General features: G+C 40.1%; 1 protein-coding gene across 6 annotated transcripts in view; it reads right to left on the bottom strand.

Moving 5' to 3' along the window:
* NCOA2 (nuclear receptor coactivator 2) overlaps positions 1 to 19,410 on the bottom strand; it is a 263,699-nt gene that overhangs the window by 96,533 nt on the left and 147,756 nt on the right. For all 6 annotated transcript variants that reach the window (XM_025200406.1, XM_025200409.1, XM_025200413.1 and 3 more), the window contains one exon: positions 11,194 to 11,366. In XM_025200406.1, the coding sequence (XP_025056191.1) occupies positions 11,194 to 11,366 (173 nt within the window). The remainder of the gene's footprint in view (positions 1 to 11,193; positions 11,367 to 19,410) is intronic.

The raw sequence follows: 19,410 nt of genomic DNA, 5'->3' as shown, positions 1-19,410 counted from the left end.
GCGCGCCTAGCCTGGGGGTCTGCAAGAGGAGGTTAGATAACCATCTAGCTGGGGTCATCTAGACCCAGCCCTTTTCCCTGCCTATGCAGGGGGTCGGACTCGATGATCTATTGAGGTCCCTTCCGACCCCAATATCTATGAATCTATGGCAGCAGCACCCCACCCGGGATTGCAGGGTGCTAGTGGGCAGGTGCTGCCTGGGGGGTGCAGCCAATATGGTAGAAAGGTCCAAGGTCCCCCACAGCTCAGGGCCCACCAGCAGCTTGGCCCCTGGTCATGGGAGAGGTGGGTCAGATCTGCCAGAAAAAAAAAGTGGGCCCATTGCCACTTTTTTTGGTGATGCCCCACAGGCAGGGTGCTAGTTGGAGGGTGCTGCCCCAGGTTGCAGGCAGCACCTGGCCTGATCCAACCGTGCACAAGGTGCTGGAAGCCTGGGTGTGCTCAGGGAAGCTCGGTGTGGTGGGCTTCCAGTGCCTTGTACATCATCACCACCGCATTCCCACTACCTGTGACCACTGGGAAATGGGCTGGCTTGCCCTGGGGCAGTTTGGGAAGATGGCAGGAGGGTGGCTGGGTGTGTTGGTGGCTGCAGAAGACTTCAGAGATGGTGCATGGGGTGCTGGAAGCCTACCAAGCCCAAGCTGGCCTGGATGTATTGCTGCAATTTGTTATATAGCAAGCTAAAATACATCAGATACATTTTGTTTTGTTACATAATGAAATCATTTAAAGCGAAATATGCCACTGCACATGTACAGCCTGGCAAATTTAAAACATAATACGCTGCCACATGTGTAAACAGTAACAGCATTAAAATGGTTAAAAAAAGGCAATTAAATTGCTTAGAAGGCCAATTTTGTCATGTGTACAAGCGGCTTTTGAAATTAAGAGAGCCTGTCCTGGTAAATTTAGCAAAATGAAGACTAAGACATATAGGACAGCTCTAAAAATATCAGAGAGTTAATGCTTAGGAAGAGAGAAGAGCTACAGTAGAATGATGGCACAAGAACAAATATATATAAACTGCCCATGAACGCATTTAGGTTGGAAATTAGACATCTTTCTAGATGTCTAGTAACAATAGTGGGTACACTAAATGTTCTAAAGAGCTTGAAGATAGAGCTTAGTATCTTTTTTAAAGGGATTATGTGACATGGGTGCCTACGACAGCAGGGGATGCGGTGATCTAAGACACCCCCTTTCAGTCTTACGCTTCTGTAAGAAACAAACGCTGTAGTGCTGACATCCTGCCCCTTCATGGGCTACAAAGTTATTCCAGTTAGTTTTACAAATATGCTCTGAAAGACATCTTGTTTAAATCATAACATTACTCTGTATCCACTGATAAAGGTTTCAAAATATACTCTTATTCAGTGTAAATTAAGCGAGCATCAAATGTCATAGCCATGGGCTACGACACAGTCTACATAGTTTTTTTCTTAAGAAATACTGCTCTGAGAAAATTCAAAGGAGTGAGGTAAAGCACACAGACTATGCAGGGGGTGGTTAAATATTACAAGAAGGAATTAATTACCATGTAACTTACTTTGGAAGTCACCTGTAGCAAGCTTCATTAGGGGCAGGTCCTGTCAGACCAACTTGATTTCCTTCTACCATCAGGTCACAAAAGCATTGGACGCAGGTGTCGCGGTGGATGTAGTCTTTCTGGACTTCAGCAAGTCCTTTGACACTGTCTCCCACCCCATTCTCATCAAAAAACTAGGTGACTGTGGCATCGATGCCTATACAGTCAGATGGATTGCAAATTGGCTAAAGGGTTGTACTCAGAGGGTAGTGGTGGACAGGTCTTTTTCAACCTGGAGGGAAGTGGGCAGTGGAGTCCCCCAGGGCTCGGTCCTTGGGCCCGCACTGTTCAATTTCTTTATTAGTGACTTGGACAATGGGGTAAAAAGCAGTCTGTTTAAATTTGCTGATGATACCAAGATTTTGGGTGAGTTGGGCATGCTAGTAGGGAAGGACAGATTACAGCAGGACCTGGACAGGTTACAGGGGTGGGCTAATGAAAATAGGATGGGTTTTAATACTGACAAGTACAGGGTGCCCATAGCAGGGGATTGGACTTGATGATCTACAAGGTCCCTTCCAACCCTACTTCTACGAATCTATGAAAGCAGCAGGCAAGCCTGACTTGCTTCAGGTTGTCTTATCTTCCACAATTCTCCAAAGCCAGTGGCTTGCTTATACAAAGAGAATTTGCTTCCCACAGAAAAGGACATTTGGTTATATGGATCACAAATGGGACCCTTCAATATTATTTCTTTCAGATACATACAGGTATGTCACTGGGCTTGCTGACCATAGAGTTGAGGCATTAGTTTGGCAGTTCTCTGTGACAAGCTTATTGTGTGAACCCCAATAACCCCACTATTTTCTCTCTCCCACTGGCAGGGTTGACTTAGACAGCGCAGCCTCTCACACACTTCCTAGCCCATGTTCTAGTTTCCAGTGTTCCCCATGAATCCTTTAACTTAAAAGCAGTGATGCCATGCTCATTGTTGGAGTCAGTGCCCCCTTTTGTTTCTCCTTGTTCTCTCTTTAGCTTCTATTTTGGGTTTAAAAGTTTGGCATTGCAACTAGCAATCTGGATTTTGGAAACATTATTCACGGACTATATATCCAAGTAGCCATGGAGCATCCAGTTTTACAAAGGACAAAATTCAAAAAGCAAGGTCTGACCACACAGACACTCACATATGATCCCTCTTATATGAGTTCCAGTAGCAATATGCTGCTTGGGTACCATCATTCTTATTTTGGGAGAAGTACTTAGTTCTTGGAGATATATGTTGAATGAATTATTTGAGTAAATCAGAATAGACTGCATCAAGATGTATTCCTTGAAGTTAATATTTTATGGGAGCTCTTTTGAGTGAAGGATTGTTCATATTCAGATGACAGGGAAACATCCTGCTTCAGGATGGTTCCAGACAGTTTCCTGTAAATGACACACCCCACTCAAGTATCAGCTCAGTCTAGATACAACAACATGAAACAAATGCTGGCTGGGTTTTGTGAATGGGATATGGCAGTTGCAGTAGAGCGAAGTTGCACCTATGAAGATGTTTCTTGACAACATAGATAATCAGTTAGGGTTAAATTAGTCCTAGGTGGAATAGATTTTATGACCCTGCTGGTTGGAACGTAGAGTTTAAAGATTAAACATAAAACTAATTATTATACTGATACATATGTCTACACTTTCAGGACAAGGGTTACTTGTTTTCCTAGTGCAGAAATTTATGGAGGCTTGTTTAGGCTTTAGTATAAGAAGAGTTCATTTGGGTCTTGGTCAGTATTATGTAGGTACTAAAGAGATGGTTTCCAGCAATAGTTCAGAACTCCATTTATCTACTACCAGCATATGATATCTTTAGATATTAGGTAATTTTTCAGAAATGCTTTAATAATTTAGAGCACTTGAGACCTAGCACCTTAAGCCAGTTATAAAAGTTAGAATTAGATTCCAAAATCACTTAGTTACTATTTAACTGAATATCAGCATTAGTATAATCCCATAGAATTATAGTACTTCGGTCACTTTGTATGTAAAGTAGTATCTGCCTTCAGAAAAGGTCAGATTTTCAAATGAGGCATGCAATTAATTTGCTTGCACAATTACCAATGTGCCTGCTTTTCTGGAGTGTTCTGCATAGCAAACACTCACCTAATTTATACTGCGTAAGAGTGTATTTTAAAACCTGTATCAATAGATAAAGAATAATGCTATGATATAAACAATACATCTTTCCAAGCATACTTGTACAACATAACCGGAAATATTTTATCCTAGATTTTTCATAGAATTGTTTTCAAATCTTTGTAAGAAATACAGGATCAAAGAACTATTCCACACGCTTGCAAGGCACCTGTATTTAGGATTCATCCAAATACATTTACTTGATCACCATGCTGAAATCATACTGTAAATTTTTTTTTATCACATCTGGACATCCCTAATCCTTTATGCAAGCACTATAAGATAATACAACTAATCAGGGTTCTCAAGGCAAAATAAGTTTTCTTAAAGAAGCTTTATTTTCTTCCAAGTATTAAAACTATTGCACCCTATCAGTACCATCTTCCAGGCTAGAATTACATACAGCAGTTACACGCTTCCAGAATCTTTCATTGCTCCAGATACAGTCCATGTAACATTACATTTAAAAAGGCTTTAAAGTAGAGTTATTTGCAGAAAAGTGACTATAAAAATGGCTTTTGCCATTCCATGTTCACTGTATGTCAATTTCTATATCAAATAGGTCAGACTAAGAGAAAAATAATACTTTTCTCTAACTACTCACTCTGCAAACTCAACCTGGGAATTTAAAATAAAGCCATATTCTTTCTGTTTTGTGTCTCATCCCATATAATAAAGGGCTCTGCTTGTCAAATTTTGCCGAGTGGCAGTTGTACAACTACTGCTTTCAATAGTTTCATGGTATAAATGACTGCCCTGTAATTGGAACTTAAGAAGCAATTCTGTTTATAATGCACAATAAGGAAGAGAGTCCAAATTTTCTGTTTCTCAGCTTTATTGGCTTTGCAGAGTAGAAAGTACTAAAAACTTACTTTAATCACTAAAAGAATTAAATCTGAGTCCTAAAACACACAGGAGCCAGATCTGTTGGGTGAAAGCACATTTTTTTCCCATTTGACTATTGTCAGACTAGAACCACACTTAAAGGTTGTTATTAAAGTTCAAGCTTATGGGGATTCAGCAAGGTAACACCAACCCCCTGCCACCTCCAACTAGAGGGAAAAGAAGATCCTTTTAACCAGTCTTAGGTCTTGTTTACACAGATATGGTACCATTTTAACCAAATCAGTTCAGAAGTAGGTACAGTTAAGACAACAGGACCCTATGGTATATATGTAGTTATACTAAAACAAAGGTGCTTACTGGGGTATGTATGGCTAAAGGGGATTAAGCTATACTGAGATAAACTCCTTTATACCAATGAGTCTACAACTTGATATCAATATAAAAAATACCCCCTTAAGTTAACTAGTTCAATCTATACAAAAAAATGTATGTAGATCAGGTCTAAAAGTGCAGGAGCTATTAAAAAGACTAGAAGCTAGTAAAAACTACTAGATTTAAATAATTATAATACCTAGAGCTCAGAATCCCCAGTCTAATCTGTTAAAAACCTTGCCAAAATGCAAGGCATTTATAGCACTGTTAAACTCATCTTTAGTATGATGTTGATCTTCAGTATGTTTGCCTTGATTAGCTTACTGCTTTCTGCAATATTAGGCAAAGATATGTTTGTAGTGAACTGTTAAAATGATTTGTATGTTTAATTTATGTAACTCATTTTCTAACAGAACATTCCCTACAAATCAGTAGTCAGTGTAAGCAAGAAATTGACTTTAAAAAAAGTTTTGAACTAATAAAAATTAAAATAAAAATCCTTTCAACTGAGGCAACAACCATCAAAATTTACTTGCCATGCAGAAACCTTCAAATTGGCACTGTAGTATTAACTGGCTTAAAGAAATGATCTTTTCCAACACTTTAATTACTATTTTTGGATCCTGAGATGTAGTTAATGACCACCTTGAACATCACAATGTTTTACAATACCTCTGAGAAGGAATTAAAGTCTACTGAGTCCCAAATATGACGTTTATGTAAAGGTTCAAATGGCCATCAGATACAGTGTAATCGTTTGAAGACCCACACAGAACAAATCAAGTTCATCTAGGAAAATTGATTTAATGCTCATCTTTTATTGCCCAAGGACTGCAGATCATCACTTGTTGTAGCAAATGTTATAAATACTTTAACCCTGCCTCCAGAAATATCTTGTCACTTGTTTATTCCACAAGACCTTTATGAGCTTTGCAAACTAAGTACAGATGGGTCTTCTATAGAGTTCTTGTTATTATGTTATCTCAGGTTGACTAATTTAAATATAACCCAGTGTGGTGAATATGATTCAGTATATTTCTAGAGTAATGTGGGAATCTGCCCCCAGCATGACAATTGTAGAAAAAAGACACTATATATTGACACTGAATACTCATGAACTGACACTTTATTAGCTGTGAAGAAGTTAAGATTTCAACAGATCAAGCCAAATTTTCAAATCAGCCCCTACATCTGTACAATGTGTGTAAATACAAAGTAATGTATATTTGCATATGCAAACACACAGTTAGATGCACAATCACCTATTTACGTTCTCAAAGGTAAATTTGTTGATTTTTAAATCAACATTCTGATGAATATGTATACAGGGGTGTAGGTTGTAGCCACGTTGGTTTAAGGACATAAGCAGAGGTTATGTGGGTGAATCTGATATCTTTTATTAGACTAACTTAAATAGTAGGAAAAACATTTTTTAGCAAGTGTTCAGGTTTAAAAACCCTTTGTCAGGCTGAGGAAGTCTCTGCAGTTGGTGTGTGCTCTTCCTGGATAGAATGAATAGCAAGTAAGCCAGAGGCTGGGCTGCTCTGTATGCAAGACAGGCAGTCAGTGAAGATGTAAAGTGAGGAGTTAGTGGGTGAAACACAGGCTGGGTGGGGAGGGAGAAAGGGGATGATTGTAGCAGGTAAATAGTGGAAAGGTACCTGGGGAGTCAGATGTCAGGCAGGTTATAATGTGTCATAAATCCAATGTCTATATTTAGTCCATGATTTTTTGTATCCAGGAGGTTGATGAAGTGAAGTTCTCAGAGGTTTGTCTGTGAGAAGTGTTTTGTAAGTTCCCTTTGAGGATTAGAACTGAGAGATTGGAGAGATTTCTTTCTTTTCTTGTGAGAAATGTTCACCCACAGATAATTGGCTATTCTTGTCTTTGATAGATTTCCAGTATGCATTCATTCTGGTGTGCAGTTGTTTGGTCTCCTATGTATTTTGCATCAGGGCATTTGGTGCGCTGAATGAGATATATTACATTTCTGGAGGTGCAGCTGTAAGATGCAGGGATGCTGACGGCTCTGTTGTGGAGTGTAGTAATTGTGGGGGTGGTAGGGATGTGTGTTGGCAGGTTTTGAATTTCTTGTCGTGGCATGGTCTGGATCCATTTGGTGTATTCTGGGTTGTAGGAAGTTTGTGATGAGGTGATGAGGTTAGCGAGGTTTGGTGCTTGTGTGAAGGCTAGGATGGGTGGTACTGGAAAGATCTCTTTAAGAATAGGGTCTCCTTCTAGTGTGGGTTGCAATTGTCTGAGGATTTTCCATATGGGTTCGAGGGAGGGGTAATATATCATAACCAGCAGGGTGTGATTCATGGGGGTTTTTCTTATGTACTGCAGCAATTCTTCACGTGGTATCCAGGTGGTGCTCTCAAACATGCGATCTCTCTTTCTGGAGGAGTGTCCTTGTTGGGTGAAAGTCTTTTTAAGACTGGTGAGGTGGCAATCCTGGGTGTCCTCCTCCATGCTAGTTTGGTGCTATCTGAGTGCTTGGCTGTATATCACAGCTTTCTTGGCGTGTTTAGGGTGACTGCTGATTCTTTGCAGATATGTACATTGGTCTGTGGGTTTCTTGTATAACATGGTCTGTATTTTACCATTCTGGATACTGATCATAGTATCTAAAAAAGGAGATGTTGGTGCTGGAGTACTGAAGAGCTGGTTGGATGGAGGGATGATGATTGTTGAATTTCTGATGGAACTCAATCAGAGATTGCAGGTTTTCAGTCCAAATGATGAAGATGTCATCGATGTATCTTAAGTATAGCAAGGGTTTGAGGGTGCAGTCCTTGAGGAATTCTTCTTCCAGGTGGCTCACAAAAAGGCTGGCATACTGTGGGGCCATTCTGGTGCCCATACCTCTGCCCATGGTCTGGGGGAAGTGTTGGTTATTAAAAGTGAAACTGTTGTGTGTCAGGATGAAGTGTATAAGATCAGCAATATCTTTGGGTCTGTACTCCGAGTTGTAATCTTTCTCTTGTAGATATGCAAGACAGGCTTCGATGCTATCCTGATGTGGGATGTTGGTATATAAGCTGGTAACATCCATGGTGGCTAGGAGGGTGATGCTAGGAAGGTGGGCTAAGTTTAAGTTTCCATAGAAAATCTGTAGTGTCTTTGACAAAACTTGCTCTTGGGTGACAAGCAGTTTTAGGATTGATTCAATGAAACCTAATATTTCCTCAGTTAGGGTTCCATGGTTGGAAATTATAGGTCTGCCAGGGTTCCCTTGTTTGTGGATTTTAGGGAGCATGTAAAAAGTCCCTGGGTTGGGTAGTGGGAGGATCAAGGTCTGTAGTTTTTCTTGTAGTTCTGGTGGAAAGGATTTGATGGTATTTTTGAGTTTCATGGTGAAAAGGGGAGTAGGATCTTCTTGCAGTTCTTTGCAGTAGGTGGTGTCAGAGTTGTCTGTTGGCTTCCTTTATGTAGTCTTCATGGTTTAGGATGACTATGGCTCCTCCTTTATCTGCTGGTTTTACTACTATTTGGTGGTTAGATCTTAGAGATTCTATAGCCTTTCTCTCTGGTAGAGAGAGGTTGTTATGGTGGCGTGTGTTGTTGATTATTTCATTGTTCATTCTTTCCACGAAGCAGTCAATGTAGCGGTTAAGGTTAGAGTTTCGTCCAATGTGAGGAGTTCACTGAGAGGATACACTTGTTCATGCATCTTGCCTCTCCCTTAGCATTCAGCTATACTACATATTCATATGCGAGTGGCTTTAAAGAGCCACCACTGGATGCTCCTGAACCAAGAGAATCCAATCTTTGTTTGAATGGAAAACGAGTGAGTGAGCCACTAAGTGAGAGCAAAATCAGAGACAATGAGGGAGATAAGTAACCTGAAAAGTAGCTGAGGGAGGAAAAACAAATGGTGAAAAATGTGCCAGAGCCTGGTTAAAAGGGACACTCAGCTGTGATGAGGTGTAGTTGTTCCATTAGCAAAAGAAAAAAAGAATGGAATTACTGAATTAACTTTTTGCCACTGTAATATTCAAAACACTAAGTAGCAAAGCTATTAGTGTGTGCTGAGCTATATAAAGAGTAACATCTAGGAGTTGCTTTTTCATAAGAAAAAAAAGCGGCTTATAAATCAAACATGACTATTTTACTGTCAGCAATTTGTCAATCAGGCACTTTACATCAAGTAGCTTTAAGAGACAGGCTGGGACACAAACAAAAATAGTTTCACATTTTTTTGTCCATATTAACCTGGACTGAATTACCTGGACAATTAACTGAACAAAAAGTTTTCCATTATTTCTGATTTAACTTTTCAAACTAACAAGCAAGAAGTTTTCAGGCCAGTCACCAGTAGCTACTTCTGGATTATCAGGGAATGGACAGAAACAGTGATGGCGTAAGTGTTGGGAAACCGGTTTTGCCATACTACCTTATAATATGACCACCGGCCAAACCCAAAGCATTTCTGGAGATTCCTTGTTAACTCTGAGGATTCATAAACTATAATTCAGGCCTCCCAACTCATAAAATTAGATTAAAATTATGATGATTAAAAAAAAAAAAAAAGATATATTGAGTTAATCTTTATTTCAGTTTTAAACCGAGTTTCTGTGGTGGGCACTCAGGTGGTATTTTGAAGCTTTTCTCCAGAAACTTAAATTCCTCTACACAGATGACTTCAGGACACAGGGCTATTAGAAAAAATCACCTAAAATTATGATTATGAGAGTTATGATACAATTAAAAGTTAGCTAAACTGTCATAGTGGATGATTAGATCCCTTTGCTCCTGTACAGCAACAGCCAAAAAAAAAAGCTTAAAAATAGAATTATTTGCAGCACCAGGAAATAAAGATGTAATCAAACCAAAGTCAGAGAAAACTCAGTGCAACTTGTGTCATGTAAAGCATACATCCCAAATTACAACTGCAGAAATTAGATCCTATTCCATCTGCAGGGCACCAAAATGGACTCAGGATTACACTTTTAGGTGCCTATTTCATACAGCGCAAATCTCTGAAAAAATGTTAATGCACTTCCTTCTGTAACACACCCATCATCTTAGCTGCAAGACAGTCACAAAAACAGCGAGCATGAGGAGGACCCATTCATATTTTGCGTTGTCTTTTTTCAGGAACTGGAAGAGGGTGGTACTGAATTGCATTTATGTGCCTAAGTTTACTTAGGAGTTTAATAAGTGGAGTGGGATATAACCCAAATCCTCAGAAGCCAGACCAACATGATATCTTCATGTTCTTATAAATTCCAATTTTCAACATCTTGAATGGTCCTGTGCATCAAAACTACATATTTTCCTAGCTATCTGTTAAAAACAAAAAAGAACCAAACTGATTCAATGCAGACTCTCTTTAAATAAAGCACTTTGGAATCTACAGCAGCAGAGTACTTCATCTGCACACATCTACACACATACATACACTTGGCTTGATATGAAGGCACTGCCTTTCCAAAGAAAGGTAAAAGAGTACATTCTAAAACAGAAAATATGACTGATATGGATGAAAGGGAACAAAACTTAAAAAGTTATTCTAAAAGCAGGTCATATTTTCCTCTTAGCCCTCGAGGAAAACAATATGCACATACTTCACAAGTAGGAATTGACCCCAAGTTCATGCTTGTCCAGATTTACTGGTGCCACAACAAAAACCTTTATTTTAAAGAAAAAAATATAAAAAGCAAAGAAATACAGAACTGATCTCCTAAACAAAGGACAGGAAGAAATCTGTAATGTTTTCTGGATTAGTATTTACAACAGAATTCCAACTAGAGATTAGGGTACTCTGATATCTATTGCAATTCAGGATAGAAGGTCATCATGTAGGGAATATATACAGTTCAGTTCACAATGCCTATTCATGTGAACAAAACAGAACAATAACCAGAACAGAAGAAATTTTCATATTGCACACTTAAGGATTACTCCTGACTTTCAATTAACTTATGCTATGTATATAGATTTGCTTCATCTGCACTATACCTTAAAATTTAGTAATAAAAAAATATGACTGACTTTAAACCCATTAAATGAAGACTTACATGAGATTGATTCACTCTCCACTTTCTCTATGCAGTTTATGGATTTAACAAAAAGCCTATTTATAAACTACTAAAAATGATCTGAACACCCTTTCCTGATATAATACACTTCACTAAGGATTTAAATAACCATAAATATCTTGGAGAAAATCAGAAGTCAACACTGCACTTGACAAAAACCCCAAAATAGACACAATATTAAAATATTCAAAGGCAATTAACTAGCTCTCTTACCTTGTTCTTTTATCTGACGAATTTGCTTCACAGTTTCTTTCAAGATTGCACATTTGTCAGGTTTAAAGTTAAAGTTGTCAATATCATTAAAATTTGCAAAAATCAGCTCTGCAAGTTCTTCTATGTATTTATTCTCCTGCTCACGGTTACGTTTCTCAGTGCTTCTTTTAGGGCTGAAAGCAGAATTAAAATGTGCTATTTTTAATAATAGTTTTATTGTTGTGTGTTAAGTGTATTGGAAGGTGATATTACAATCTTTAATCAAGGCATAACATAAAATTTCAAGAAACAAAACCAATGCCCTTTCCCCAACAAAATAGTTTCTCAAAGGTCTACATTGAAACAAGGTAGTTAGCTCAAAATGGGAACTTTAAAAAGGACACAACACTTGTTATTTTTTCCCCCCATAAATGAGATTTTAGTCAGTAAATAAATCTGCAGGTGGGAGGTTGAAATTTCATATAAGTTAAAAGTAGATTTAAACAAGCACCACATATTTTCCTGCTGTGTTAAAAATCAAAACAAAACAAAACAAAACAATAGAACATGGAAGGTGAAAGTCCTAGACAGTAGATTTGAATGGCTGAAGGCTCCTTTATTACAGTGAGTACCAGAGAAAGATTCTCTCTTAAGTTTTCTTGTCTTCATCCAGGTAACAGCATGAATTCTTCTCATGAGCCAGTCCTAAATCAAATATATTAGATTCATAAAATGGGTCCATGGCTCATTTTCTGAATGGAATAGCTGAGTATTGGGCTTCCTTCTGCTCTGAGAATTTAGTTGCCCACTGCCTAACAAGTTTAGATAGTATGCATGCACTTTCTATTTTTCCTGCAAGTTACCCACTCAGCAATAAGGGTGGCTCCTTTATTGGACATGGTTTGTACCTGATGATCACAAGCTATGTGTGCATATGCCTGATTCTCAAGATCAGAAAAGTAATGTTTCTGAATCCACAAACCCCACCTGAGGGTATAAAGATAAAGGATCATCCTTCATTCTCTTTGCCAATTCAGAATTTCAGCAAACAAAGACAAGCGATTAAATGCCAGTTGTAGGATCCATATAAACAAAAATACTATTTTTAATTCTTCAGATATTTGCACATGCAATTCCCCCAAATGACTGGGAGGCAAGCCCACATCTGGAAGATAGGGCTGAGGGGTCATACCTGCATCAAACTAAATGATTGTACCACTGCTGTCCCAGACTTGGGGTCTAATCTTACAGCCATAATAAAGGAACAATGTCTTACAAAGGTAAGAATATTATTCCAGGTAGATGCCAGGCAAGTGTCAGATTCTGGGTATTACTGAAATGTGTGTAAGAGTATGCCTCAGATCTAGTTAAATAAGCCTTAAGGTATGGACAGATGCAACTAGGGTAGCAATATCAAATACTACTGATATAAACCATTATGATGTAACTTTAATCTAGATACTCCTAGAGCAACACAAGCATAGCAAAAATGTTGCAGCGTTAACCCTGTTTTATTAAGCGTTAAAGTTCTGCCTATTAAGCTAACTTCCATCTCTGTGGAAGCAAGCAGACATAGCAGTTGCACTGTAATAGCAGATGTACATTCCTGAGCTGGTGCTCCCTTGCTCCTTTTAAAATAGTTGCAAATTTAATGTTTACTTACAGCTTTAACGTTTGGTAGGAGGAATATGCCAGCAATGTGGTAGCAATTTGGAATACACTGGTTAGTTCATTTACATATTCTCTAGAAGGAACTGAGTTGTCCTTTATCAACGCTATTTAATCAGTAGAAAGATAGAGTCTAAAGGACTGTCCTATTTGAAAAAATATACAAAGAAACAGCAGTGTGGAATTTTTCTTCCTCTGGCAAAGAATAGGGCTTTGGTAAAAACAACAACAAATAAATCTGATTTAAATAAAAAATCTAAAACTGTTTTTGGAATAAATTCAAGATGAGGTCTCAATGAAACCTAGAATAAGAAAAGGCAGCCATGAGTTCTGGGAATGCGTTGACCTATGTGGCTCAAGCAAAGCCCACTAAGAAAGCTGTACTGAGAGTAAGATGGTGAAGAGAATGGGTTCAAACTGAGTTTCCAGGAGACCTATGGAAGCCAAAGGGATTTGGAGAAACAGAGGCTCCCTAGTTTAAGGAAGGAGGGTCAGAGCATACTGAACACGACTGGATTGAATGGTGGCACATGGAGATTCTTTCAGGATAGACCTTGAGTGAATTACTGAAGAGATGAAGTGGTTGTGAGTTACAGGGTGAGGGCAAACAGGAAATCTTCCACTTTAAGAAGGTTTTCCTTCTGGAAGGCTTCCAACTTTGGAACAGGATTTCTCACAGTTCTAGTGAGCACTCTCTAATAATAGTTTTTAGCTATATAAAATCCAGGTTAATTTTGCTGATTTTATATTCAGATATAGAATTTGTCCCTAGTTTTGTGATATTAATGTCAGCAAGCATCAACAGTCAAGTTGATATATGGCATACAATCACATAGCCAGAACCTGTCAGGGAATAATTATCTAATCAGGATCAGTACAGCTGTCCTATTTGATTTTTCCTATCATTTTGGGTATCAAAGGGACTGGAGAAAATGCATGAGAGGGACCATGATATGGTCTGGTAGGTTGTTTTGATCCCTGGAAGATTAGTGGCAATTCGAATTATAGAAAATGGTTAAATCTAATGAAGCTGACAGCATGTTCACAATGGCTAGGGACGGAAGTTGCATATAAACCAGTTTAAATGATTGGAAACTGGTTTAAACCTGTAGCAGAACAGAAACTCAGTGCACATAAACCAGTTTCAAAATGGCTGAATCTGGTTTAAGATAAACCTAGATGAATGTAATACCAGACTTAATTGATTTGGGTCAAACCAGTTCATGAAACTTCTAATCTTGGACCCCTTCCTGGTTCAAGTTAAATCAGAGTCCCCTTCCCCTCCCCCCAGCATCCCAGCATGCTTTGCAGCCCTAGGCTGGGCTGTCCTGTCTGCTCCAGAGAGAGGGTTGGCCCCAGCCCTCTGCTCCTTAGCTGGAGCAGTGAGGGCTGGCTGATAAGTGGGTGGAGCAGGGCAAACCCAGCTGGGGATGCAGCCCAGTCTACTGGGGGGGGGGGGGGGGGGGCGGGGACTGGCCTCTGGGGCCAGGGAGGAGGGTTAAACCGCACTTTCCCTGCTCAAACTTACTGCTGGCTGTGACTGTGGACTAAAAATCCCAGAGACACCTGGAAGCAGGAAGAAGTGATGAGTAACCCTGCAGAGTCCTGCTGCTGTAATTCTGGACTGCAAATCCCAGAGACCTTGGGGGCATTAGGAAATGGAAATGAACACACAGCCAGAAAGCCATGCTCTAGTGCCTGCTCCTGCCCCCCCAGCCTTTCTGGCCTGAGCCACTGCAAGCACGTAGCTGCATTTCCCGAATCAAAGGTAAATGCCTGTTCAATTCTGTTTCAATTTAATCTGTGCAGTTTAAACTAACCTGTAAAGACTGAATCAATTCAGCCTTGGGCTTTTTGACTGTCTGTACCTAGCCAATCTGACTGCAGCCTGGCAAAGGTGGTACCTGGACACTTCCCTATTGATTTACATAATATATTACACATATTACCTGTGAAGATCTATGAAATGGAATTCATGAAAGCTAGGAGGATTGTCTCAAATTTTAGGAATTTTATATGAAGACTCACCTCCTTCTCGAATCCATATATTTAAAACAGATCCAAGGGAATAGCCTAACCTATTTCTGATGCAACTAATATGTACCTTTTAAAGTAAAAACATGGGGAAGTTTACCATTTTTGACCATTCTGTGCATTCCTCCACTGAATTAACGAAGGCAGGATACAAGATGGAAGTATGTACAGTCATGTATTTAATGTTTTGTAGGTTGTTACACAGACTTCAGCCATTCCTCTAATGGATGCAGATGGATGTCTCACAATTACAATACAGGGCCTCAATGTAAAGACAGATGTGTATTGTGGTTGATAGATTTTGACGCTGGACTCAAACTGAATGGATAAGAGTGAATCATTCTGGAAAATATGCCTTTGATGATCTGATGAATTCTCTCATCTTTGATGGCTGAAGTAAGGATTTGTTGGCATATATCTTTGAACACCTAAGGCAGGAGTTCAGGGCTGTGGTGAATTCCCAATAGGAAAAACTTCTGTTTGATAGATATGGATTGATATGAACGCCTTTTCCTTTCTTAACCGTGTAGCCACCACCACTTGACATTTTGTGACTCTTCCTGATGCTGTGAAAAGCTCAAATGTACCTTGGATTGATAAAAATTGGGCCATACAGTGAATTGGAGATACTTCCTGTGTGCTAGATGGATTGCATATAATTCTTAGATGTCAAGAGCTATGAACCACATTCCACTGTGGATATCAACTGTAGAAAATGGTTAAAATCTTCCAAGAAAATCTGTTTTCCTTCCTTGGAAAATAATCAATAGGTCAACAGAATCTCTACTGGGTCTAAGGCTGATATCAGAAGGCTGACTTCTCAAAGCTGGGATACTAATAATATCAAAGTGGTCCTAACATTTTTGAGCAGTACTAGGGCCTGCATAATTGATAAACATGTCAATGTCTTCAAATGTAAGATATTCTATGATATTTTGTACATCTTGGGATACCTAGCACCTGAAGCCATGAAGCTCTTCTCATCTCTCTCACATAATAAAATAGCTATGACACACTGTAACAGTGATTCTCTACCAAACACCTAAACAGGATTCACAAGATAAACCCAGAGATTTCAAATAGGAATCCATAGTGTCAAAAACATTTTGACCTGTTGTGGTCCTTCCAAGTTCTTTGCCACAAAACTCTTCTATTACTTTTCCATAGTCAAGAAACGAGTAAAAGCTGAGAGCTGGTATTTCTTGAGGTTGAGAACCACTGCTCTGTTAGGAGGATGAGGCCATCACAAGAAAGGCAGTACTTGAAGCCTGATGACTTTAAATGTGTCTGACTTTGATGACTTTGAACCAGGAGGAGGTGGATGAGGCCTTTGTCAACTAACTGATAGAAGCTTCCAAATCACAGGACCTAGTTCTCATGGGGGATTTTAATTGGAACATCTACTGAGAGGGAAATATAGCAATGCACAAGCAGTTCAGCAAATTCTTGTGGTGTGTTGGTGATAATATTTTTTGATATAGATAGTACAGAGACCTACTAGGTAGGAAGCTCTTCTCAACTTTCTGCTTATAAACTGGGAAGAATTGAGAATGTGAAGGTGGAAGGTAACTTAGGTGACAATGATACCTGGGTGGATGGCAGCAATATAGAGAAGGATCTAGGTGGCTTGGTAGATCACAGACTTAATATGAGTCTGCAGTGTGATGCAACTGCACAAAAGGCAAATATGGTTTTGGGTGGCAGCATCAACAGATGCAGCTACATTAGGTGCAACACATGGGAGGTAACAGTGCCTCTCCACTCAGCATAGGTTAGGCTTCGTGTAGAGTATTGTGTGCAGTTTTGGGCTCCACATTTTAAAAAGGACATGGAAAAGTCAGAGAGGGTCCAGAGGTGGGCAACAAGAATAATAAAGGATTTGAAAGGTAAGTCATACAAGGAAAGGCTGAAGGAGCTAGGCATATTCAGCTTGCAGAAAAGTTGCTTAAGAAGGGACGTTAACAGCAGTCTTCAAATACCTGAAGAGCTGCCAGAAAGAAGGAAAGCTTCTTTCCTCTCTTGCTGGAGACAATAGAAAATGGAGCAATAGCTTGAAGTTGTAGCAAAGTATGTTTAGACTGGACATTAGAAAATTTCTTCAGTGTTAGGACAGACTGCCTAGGGAAGTTGTGGACTGTCTAATCACTGGAGGTTTTCAAAGAGAGGTTGGAAAGCCACTGGTCAGGGATGATCTAGGCATAGCTGTGTCTCCGTTCTGCAATGCATATTCCCCATGAATCTGGGCTTTAATGGTTGCCGCATCAGACTGGGAGGGAATTCCACATGCACCCCGCTCCTTCCTTCCCCAGCTTTCTGCTAGATGTGCCAGGGGTGTTTGGTTTTTTTAAGCCTTCCTCAGGGACAGTGGGTGTTGGCTGCAGCCAAACCCAGAAATTTTGACTGGAGTGTGTCAATATTCTTGCTGGGACTTAAAGTTGGAGGCTTCTAGCTAGAGGGACTTACCTCTCTACTTAGGATCAGAACAACTGCAATATTTGGGGTCAGGAAGGAATTTTACTCCATGGTCAGATTGGTATGGACTGTGGGGGGTTTTGCCTTTTTCTGTAGCAGGGGCACATGGCCATTTTCTTGGGATCTCTTGGGAGTATATTAACAATCTTCAAAGCAGCATGATGTTGGCCACTATGGTCCCCTTGCTTTACCTGTGGCAGGTTAGGGTGTTGTCTTGTGTTGTGTCAGGGTTGACTCCGTAGGTTTGCTACAAGGTTAGAAAATGGATTTGTACAGGGTGATTTTGATAGGGATAATTCTGCTTCAAGCAGGGGTTAGATTAGATGTCCTACGGAGGTGCCTTCCAAACCTACTTCTCTATGATTCTCTATGACCACAAAATGATAGAGTTCAAGTTCCTAAGATAAGGAAGAAAGGAGAGTAGCAGAATAAAGACACTGGACTTCAGAAAAGCAGACTTCGGCACACTCAGGAAACTGGTGGGCAGGATCCCTTGGGAGGCAAGTGAAGAGTCCAGGAGAGCTGGCTGTACTTCAGGAAGGCTCTTAAGGGAGCAGGAGCAAACTATCCTTAGAAGGAAGAATGAGAGGCCAGCCTGGTTTGACAGCAATCTCTTCAAGGACCTGAAACTCAAAAAGGAATCCTACAAAAAGTAGAAACTTGATTATAGCATTTGGGAAGAGTATAAGAGTATCACAGGGAGAAAATCAAGAAGGCCAAGGCACAATTTGCAATGCAACCAGCAAGAGGTATAAAATGCAATAAAGAAGTATTCTGCGACTATGTCAAGAGTAAGAGGAGGACCAAAGAAGCCATAGGTCCCTTACAGAATGCAGAAGGTAATCTAGTTACAAATACTGCACAGGAAGCTCAAATATTTAATTTTACTTTACTCTTCACAAAGGGAGGCAGCTACCAGATGATCAGTACAGTCACCTTTGGCAGCAAAGATGGTGAAAGATAAATAGCTTACAGTAATGGCAAAACAGGTTAGGGATTACTTAGAGTAGCTAGATGCTTTCAAATTGTCAGGGATAGATGGAATGTACCCCAGAATATTGAAGGAACTAACATGTCAATTCCTTCAGTATCCCTATCCAAACCATCCTATACAAATCTATAAACAAATGGACCCAAGTCAGTACAAACCCTAATTTTTTTTCAACTTCTATGAAACCATCCCAATGCATGAAGTATGCATTCAAAGGATGAAGTCAGGAAGGCCAAAGCGCAATTGGACTTGCAGCTAGCAAGGAATGTGAAGGGTAACAAGAAGGGTTTCCACAAATATGTCAGTAGCAAGAGGAAGATCAGGGAAAGTGTGGGTCTCTTACTGGGGGAGGCAATCTTGTGATGCACACCAGGGTGCTGAGGGAGTTGGCTGATGTGATTGCAGAGCCACTGGCCATCATCTAGAAAACTTATAGTGATCAGGAGAAGTCCCAGATGACTGGAGAAGGACAAACATAGTTCCCATATTTAAGAAATGAAAAAAAGGAGGCCCAGGGAACTACAGACCAGCCAGCCTTACCTCAGTCCCTGGAAAAATCATGAAGAAGATACTCAAGGAGTCCATTTATAAACTAGCCTCGCCGGGGGAGGGGGCCACAGAGGGCTGCAGGAAGACGAGGAGACACCACCTGAGCAAGACAGGTGACAAGTGCAAGGAGTGCCCAGGTAAGAAACAGGGGTCCGGATAGTCTTCCTAATTGGGGGGTGGCAAGCACAGCTATGCAAGGCCTTAAATGCCTGTATACCAATGCTCGGAGTATGGGGAACAAACAGGAGGAACTCGCTCTCAGAGTAGCCAGTTCAAACCCAGACATAGTGGGGCTTACAGAAAAGTGGTGGGATTCATCCTATGACTGGGCAGTTAGCATTAGGGGCTATAGGCTCTACAGGCGGGAAAGAGAAGAAAGGAAGGGAGGGGGTGTGGCACTATGTCAAAGAGCAATACACATCTTCTGCCAGCAAAATGGGATCAGAGGAGGGGCAAGCTGAAGTGCTCTGGGTCAAGATACAAGGGGGTCGTGGGGAGAGGGATTTAACGGTGGGGGTCTACTA

This window comes from Alligator sinensis, unplaced genomic scaffold (genome assembly GCF_000455745.1).
Source record: "Alligator sinensis unplaced genomic scaffold, ASM45574v1 scaffold71_1, whole genome shotgun sequence".
Classification (NCBI taxonomy): Eukaryota; Metazoa; Chordata; order Crocodylia; family Alligatoridae; genus Alligator; species Alligator sinensis.
The sequence above is the reverse complement of the archived record's forward strand: the minus strand, read 5'-3'. Positions and strand labels throughout refer to the sequence as shown.